Source organism: Branchiostoma belcheri, unplaced genomic scaffold (assembly GCF_001625305.1).
Source record: "Branchiostoma belcheri isolate BF01 breed outbred unplaced genomic scaffold, Haploidv18h27 scaffold92, whole genome shotgun sequence".
NCBI classification, from domain to species: domain Eukaryota; kingdom Metazoa; phylum Chordata; class Leptocardii; order Amphioxiformes; family Branchiostomatidae; genus Branchiostoma; species Branchiostoma belcheri.
In genome coordinates, this window is record NW_017804598.1 from 1,101,625 (window position 1) to 1,109,532 (window position 7,908).

At 41.7% G+C, this 7,908-nt stretch overlaps 1 protein-coding gene across 1 annotated transcript in view; it reads left to right on the forward strand.

Moving 5' to 3' along the window:
* Positions 1-7,908, forward strand: part of LOC109488198 (isoleucine--tRNA ligase, mitochondrial-like) — a 27,234-nt gene that overhangs the window by 15,395 nt on the left and 3,931 nt on the right. The window contains exons 11-22 of the mRNA XM_019792379.1: positions 1,043-1,212; positions 1,724-1,814; positions 2,004-2,155; positions 2,585-2,748; positions 3,112-3,214; positions 3,690-3,783; positions 4,054-4,162; positions 4,322-4,424; positions 4,566-4,691; positions 5,015-5,143; positions 5,578-5,684; positions 6,562-6,710. Of these exons, the coding sequence (XP_019647938.1) occupies positions 1,043-1,212; positions 1,724-1,814; positions 2,004-2,155; positions 2,585-2,748; positions 3,112-3,214; positions 3,690-3,783; positions 4,054-4,162; positions 4,322-4,424; positions 4,566-4,691; positions 5,015-5,143; positions 5,578-5,684; positions 6,562-6,710 (1,497 nt within the window). The remainder of the gene's footprint in view (positions 1-1,042; positions 1,213-1,723; positions 1,815-2,003; positions 2,156-2,584; positions 2,749-3,111; positions 3,215-3,689; positions 3,784-4,053; positions 4,163-4,321; positions 4,425-4,565; positions 4,692-5,014; positions 5,144-5,577; positions 5,685-6,561; positions 6,711-7,908) is intronic.

A 7,908-nucleotide genomic window follows, 5' to 3' on the forward strand; every position in this document is an offset into this window, starting at 1 on the left:
AAAGATCCCAAAGAAAAGAGCAGGGGTCTTTCCCAGTGTGAGTGGTTCAAACAGTCTGGTCTTATACAGCTTGTACTTACTGTAGACAACCGGTGTGTTATGATTTAAGGCAGTTTATTGGTTAATATGCAAAACAAACATTCAAACAAAACAATAAATTCAGTTCTGTGTGATATGATAATGGTTCAAGGTGTAATACATCCCATTTTCTAGTCTCAGGAATTAAAATCAAGAGTCATAATGTTTGTTTTTTCTTTTTCCCCCAGTTACTCCCTGTGCCAGTGTAAGACAACAGGACAGCTGTACATCCTGGCCTCTGAATGTGTAGAAAGCACTGCCCAGGTCCTCAACACACACTTGGATGTCCTCAACACTTTTCCAGGTAGGTTTAGCCAAGGAGGTTATAATATGGTTCAAGGTTTAACATTTGTTAAAAATGCTCTATTGCAAAAGCAGAGGGCAGGCAGGAAAACTTGAATATGTGTATAAAAATGTGTGCACTGAAATATTGGCTTAGTTTTCATGTGTCATTATATCTTTCCAGCTTAGCATATTTTTGTAAATAGCAAATGCAATTGGTGTGGCCTTAGCACAAAAATCTATTGTAAAGATTCCCCCTGCACTTATATGCATCTTATGCCATATACTGCGCTAGAAACGCACAGGGTTGGGAAAGTACTTCAGGGCTATTCTCTTGTAAAAGATAAATTAAATGCAACAGGCTTGATTCTTTTTTTTATCTTTAAGATCTATAAAACATTTTTTGTAAGTATACGTATATTATATATAAATGAAATGTATGTGTAGAAAACAATTTTAATCGAAAGTTTAATGTCCGATGCACACAGTTACTTGTTACATTTTACTTACCTTGCGCCCTCCTCTTGATGAGATAAAGGGCTGGCCTAGGTGTACTTCAACGAGTCATCTTGTATATACATGTATATTGAAATAAAGATGATTTTAACCCCCCCCCCCTTATATACAACAAAAGAGTTATTTTGACTTATATGACTAATGTCAAAACCTATTGCCTGTACAGGTATTACACTAGAAGGTAGTACATGTCAGCACCCTACCATCCATGGTAAGGTGTCTCCCCTGCTGCCAGCCCATCATGTCAGCATGGCCAAGGGTACAGGATTGGTGCACACCGCACCTGCACATGGCATGGAGGACTACTCTGTAGCACTGGCCTTCCAGCTTCCTGTGGTATGGAGGTTACATTCTTTCATAGATGTTCATCAGTACTTGGGAAAGTTCATCAGTACTAAGAAAAGGGATGGTTTTTCAGTACTAGGGAAAGGGATCATGTTTTTTAAGTACTTGGGAAAGGGATGATGGTTTTTCAGTACTAGGGAAAGGGATCATGTTTTTTAAGTACTTGGGAAAGGGATGGCTCTTCTGTACCAGGGAAAGGGATGGTTCATAGTACTAGGGAAAGGGATGGTTCTTCAGTACCACGGAAAAGGGTGGTTCTTCAGTACCAGGGAAAGGGATGGTTCCTCAGTACCAGGAAAAGGGTGTCCACTTGATTTCAGTACCTGTACTATTGGAAATATTTTGAACATTACTTTCATCTGACCTTCAAATGCTTGGAGCAGTAATGATCAACTGACAGGTTTAAAATACATTTACAAAATCTATACTGTGAAGCTGTGGTGTTACTTGATAGAAACAGAATTTTGCAGTAGTTTCAAATCTTTGATGACTTTTTTGACAGTTCACTATTGTTGATGAAGATGGTAAATACACTGACCAGGCTGGACCAGACCTTCAGGGCAAGAACATCTTCTCTGATGGGAATGAAACAGGTGAGAAGATACATGTATTTCCTATTGTTCATGTCTAATAGTTTATCACTAGACCAATTTTCCATTTTCTGAATAACAACATGAAGAAAAACTTGTGTTGAACTCTAACTTTCATAAAGTTATTTTTTTGCAATAAGTTTTCCATTGAATGAACTGACTATAACAAACTGTTTTCCCATTACCTCACAGTTGTAGAGCAGCTGAGATCAGCTGGTAACCTGGTACATGAGCAGGACTACAGGCACAGTTATCCATATGACTGGAGAACCAAGAAACCAGTGTTTATAAGGGCCAGTCTACAGTGGTTCGTCAACACCAACAGTATTAAAGACAGAGCCGTGGTAAGGTGACATTCTTGTGCAGGGCTCAAAATACCACCTGCGTATGCAGGTTAGTGAAGGTAAATTGGTATTTCTGATGTCTACCTGTACCTACCCTGCACTAGTCCATGTACAATGTACTGGGTTACCACCAATGAAGTATAAATATAATGAAATAATGGCAATGGTTTCTGAAGAGTTTTTAGAATGATCCTTACTTCCTATACATTCTGAGTGCATGGTGCAGGTAAACTTTATCTGTTGCAGGTGTTACCATCACTAGTGCAGGTGTGCTGAAAGTATTTCGAGCCCTGTTGTGCCTGATTTAGAATGCTAACAAAGTACTGAAAAATCTGGGACACAATGTCAATGTCATGAAATTTTTCAATTGCCAACTTGAGCCAAATGCTTCTTTTACACAACAGTTATATCTACTTGTCATTCCGTTAGGATCTGCTAGATGGCGTGAGGATGTACCCTGAGGGAACAGCGGCCAGCAGTCTGAAAGCCTGGGTGTCCACACGTAACTACTGGTGCATCTCCAGACAGAGGGTGTGGGGTGTGCCCATACCTGTCTTCTACCACAGGCAGTCTGGGAAACCTCTGCTCACAAAGTAGGTACACTGGTTTGTTTGCCATGTTCTTGGGAAAGGCACTTGGTCCTATTTCCTCACATGACTAGTGCTCAGGTGAAAATGAGTACCTGGCTTGAGTTAGGGATGTCCTCTCGGATTGGACGTAAAGCCTGGTGCCCAGTGTTTGAGGAGATCCACAACTCGAGCATGTTAAAGATCCCACTGCACTTATTGAAAAGAGTAGGGGTCCTTACTGTGAGTTGTTCAAACCAAGGAGCTTCAAACGTCCCTGTTCAAACGTTTAAGTAAAAACTAGCATGTTGTGCCTTGAGACAGTTTAGCAGTAATGCAAAACGAAACAAACAAGCAAGCAAAGTTGTTAATATGTTGTATTTATTCCAGGGAATCAGTGGACCATGTGGTCAGCCTGGTGAGGAGTCAGGGGACAGACTGTTGGTGGACACTTCCTATGGAAGAACTACTGCCTGCTGATGTCATCAGAAAGGTACTTTTGGCGTGTAGAAAAAGTTCAAAGTGGAATGTAATGGAGTGAAATGGAAGAAACTATGAAGCGAAAAAACAAAGTAGACTGCAAATTGCATAGAATATAAAGAAAACTGAACTGACTATAGGACTAAAATACACAGTTACTGTAATCGTCTGTAAATACACATGTACACACACATCATTGTTTTTTTGCTCTCTAAAGCATCTCTGACCACTTTGCAACTGCTGATAGCTGGTAGAAGAAATATAGTTATGGAATTTAGCTTTATATTTTATTAGCCTGGTTACCAAACCTATTATAGCTCCCGAGTCCTACATCCTCTCCGCTATTTGCGGAGAGGATGTAGGACTCGGGAGCTATAATAGGTTTGGTAACCAGGCTAATATTTTATAGAGGTGTGATATTTTGCCAGATAGGTACCTTTTTGTGTACATGCTTAACTGACCATACATATATTTCATTTCATCCGTAGGCTGGCCACACGGATGTCAGTGAATTTGAAAAGGGAGCAGACATCCTGGATATCTGGTTTGACAGTGGAGTGTCCTGGGCTGCTGTGTTAGAAGGTGATTTGTGATATGTAGTGGCAAACCGTTTGCTTAGCATAGAAGACCAATTTGTGAATTCTGTCTTAACATATAGCATGCTAATTTGGCACAAAATTTGTATTGGTTGTGGGGATAGTCAGCAGGTAGAAGGTTAAGCCATACTATGAAAACGTCATTTGGTTCAATTGGTTTTGTGTTTAGAACTTTTTAGAATTACTAGCAATCTGCCATGCATATCTATGGTATAGTATATTATGTATTTATCACTAGTATCTCTCTGCCTTGTAGATTCAGGAGGAGTAGCTGACATGTACCTGGAGGGTAAGGACCAACACGGAGGCTGGTTTCAGTCTTCTCTTCTCACTAGCGTGGCAGTGAAGGACAGCACCCCCTACAGGTAATAAGGAATATTGCAGGGACAATGATCACTGATTTGTCTTATTTATTTTCCGTCATGTTTAGCATGGGCTCTGCTTTCCAATACTGTGCCCACGGTCCATGCAGCCTCAACCTTTACACGTGTATTCCATTGAATGCGTATGTCTCGCCATGACAGGTCTGTATTTGTACACGGCTTCGCGATGGCTGAAGATGGAACCAAGATGTCCAAATCCCTGGGGAACGTGGTGGATCCAAACCTGGTGGTCAGCGGAGGAAAGGTGGGTTTTGTTTTAGTGTATGTTTTTGAATGCCTCAATCCTTGGTTGATAACTCTGATTCTTGAAGGCATTACTATTTCTTGGTTGCTAATTATATAATTTCAGACTTTGCAGCTGTTAATCATTGTCCAATGTTCCCAGAACAGAGACAAGCACCCAGCATACGGAGCAGATGTGCTGCGCTGGTGGGTGGCAGGGTCAGATGTGCACAGCCATGTCTACATCGGTACTAACATCCTCAACACAGCCAGGGACAGCGTGCTCAAGGTCAGACAGCAGACAGAACAACTTTTTATGAACCCTTAAAAGCAGACTCTAGAGCTGTGTTCAAATTCTTTTGAGTGAATATGACAAGACTTACAAAGTAGTTTTTTTATTTGTTTAAAGTTTGAAAAAGCAAAATACTACATAGAAAAATGACCATGCAACTTACCGGTAGAAAGCTGTTTTCTTTTACTTAGATGTTTTAAACTTCAGGATGCTAACTTAGGTAGCTTTTTGGCCAATTGTATATTGGTTATGGGGTTTGGCAGCAGGAAGAAGGTTAAACTATCTATTTTAGCTCTATTTTAAAAGTGAAGCTTTTCCAGGTACGTCGGATTCTGCGCTTCCTGTTGGGGAATCTGTCTGGGTTCAGACCAGAAGACGCCGTGTTGTACCACCAGCTCCGGCCTGTGGACCAGTACATGCTACATGTACTGTATCAGTATGCACAAAAGGTGGGTCATTTTAGCACATCAACAGAAGGTACTTTGCCTGTGTGAAACCAGGAATTTGCCGTTTTTGTCGGATGTTTGGTCAACATCTCAATTTGTTTCAGACACAACATTGGAAAACTAAATATGGGATCATCCTTAAATACGTGAATATGAATTAGCACTTGAAAGAGATGTTCTGCTGAAGTTCTATGCACATTACACTTTTGCTCAGACACAGTACATGTACAGTACGCTCTGCTGATGCACTGGTTATGTTGGAGTTATTAATTTGAAATCATCATTTTAACATTAGAGTGTATTACCCCCTTGGTTGGATTACATTGTTATAAACCCTATTTAATCCATATTTACTACACAGTCTTCACTCCTCAGGCATCACCAAAAGCAATTTCTGTGAGGCAACATGTATAACCAGACAGTGTTTTTTTTCACAGGTAACAGATGCCTATGAAAACTACCACTTCACCAAAGTGCAATACCTGACCCTGGGTCTGGTCACTAAGGAACTGTCCAGCTTCTACCTCAACATTACCAAGGACAGGTGAGTGGTCGTAAATAACAGGTATAAGGTAGCTTTCTTAGCAGGTGCTACAACTGGGCATGTTTGGGAGCCTTTATGTTTTTTTAAAGTTATCAAATATGGAGCCTTTATAGTGTCCTTTTTTTTCTTTCTGGCGTATCAATTGTACAGTATTTATACCAGCTCCTGATGCCTGCAAATGATTGATTGATTGATTGATTGGTTGGTTGGTTGGTTCTTCAGTACTAAGGAAAGGGATGGTTCTTCAGTACTAAGGAAAGGGATGGTTCTTCAGTACTAAGGAAAGGGATGGTTCTTCACTACTAAGAGAAGTGATGGTTCTTCAGTACCAGGGAAAGGGAAGGTTCTTCAGTACTAAGGAAAGGGATGGTTCTTCAGTACTAAGGAAAGGGATGGTTCTTCAGTACTAAGGAAAGGGATGGTTCTTCAGTACCACGGAAAGGGATGGTTCTTCAGTACCAGGGAAAGGGATGGTTCTTCAGTACTAGGGAAAGAGATGGTTCTTCAGTACCAGGGAAAGGGATGGTCCTTCAGTACTAGGGAAAGGGATGGTTCTTCAGTACTAGGGAAAGGGATAATTCTTCAGTACTAGGGAAAGGGATAATTCTTCAGTACTAGGGAAAGGGATAATTCTTCAGTACTAGGGAAAGGGATGGTTCTTCAGTACTAGTGAAAGGGATGGTTCTTCAGTACTAGGGAAAGGGATGGTCCTTCAGTACTAGGGAAAGGGATGGTCCTTAAGTATAGAGAATAGGGACTCCATCCTATGGCCTTTAAATATGTTAGGTCTGCTTTTCTTTTGCATTCTTACAAAACACACGCATTCAGATTCCTTTCAGTTTATCCCACATTGTTATCATTGGTTCTTCCACTTCAGGTTGTACTGTGATGACCAGACCTCGCTGGGCAGGCGTGGCTGCCAGACTGTCCAGTTCCACATCCTGGACGTGCTGACCAAGACTCTGGCACCTGTCCTGCCTCACCTGGCTGAGGAGATCTACCTGCACCACACCTGTCTGGGGGAAGGTATGTGTCCATCCTACCTCACCTGTATCAGGTGTGTTCCACACTATGCATAAATTATGTAAATATGGTGATCTGTATAATTGATGAAATGTTAAAATGAACCATCAATTAAAATAGATAATGCTAATTACAACCTTATTTCATACTCCATTCCATGGAGGTTGTTTTTTTCCAAACAAAGGTCAATGACCTTGACCAGGTGGTAACTAGTGCTGTAGCAGAGGTGTTGGAATTACATTATGTAGCAAGTGGCAGGGCAGAGTTGGAAGGACTGGGGGTATAGGATTTTCTTCTAACACAACCAGTAAGGTTCTCACCTGCTTACGTTTCGATGTCTATCAGACACCTTCCTCAGAGCTTCTGACTGGAGTTCTGCAACTCGCCGCTATTTAACGCCAAAGTAGGTGGCGCTTTTGCGGCGAGAATGCAATCCCAAACGTGGCTGAGCTTGTATCCCCCCTCGTCCCGGTTCATCACTGGGGTAGACTTCCTTATCCAGACTGCTTCTTTAATCCAACGGATTCTTCTGTTGTCCTCCCTATCTATGACCCTGGCACCCTCCCAGTCTATCACACAATTGTTTCTGGCAACATGATCTGTGACTGCCGATTTTTTCTCTTCTTTTTGTGCTTGTTGTTTCTGGGAGCGTGTATATCTTACGGTTTCGCTGTTGTCTGCCTCTTTTCTGTGTTCTTCCAGTCTTTTGCCAAAGGTCCTGCCAGTTTCTCCAATGTACACTTGATCACAGCTTTTGCATGGTATTTTATATACGCAATCTGTTTTCACGTGGTCCCCCATCTTGTCCTTGGGGTGGACAAGCAGGTTCCTCAATGTTGTTTTTGGTTTCACTGCTGTGGATACCTGGTGTTTCCTGAATACCCTTTCTAGTGGTTCGGTTACTCCTTTCACATATGGGATAATCACCATGACCCTAGTTTTATCCCCCTCTTTTTCGTTCTTCTCTGTCTGCTTTGACCTCTTCCCTTTCCGTTCCACCTTCCGAAAGGTCCATTCCGGGTACCCACAACGGACAAGGGCTCTTCTGATGTGCTGTGTTTCTCTTTCCTTGTCCTCCTCCTCTGTCACCACCGAGTTACATCTGTCCATAAGGGTGCGGATGACTCCCAGTTTCTGGTGCAGTGGATGGTGGGACTTGAAGTTGAGATACTGGTCTGTATGTGTACTTTTTCTGTACACT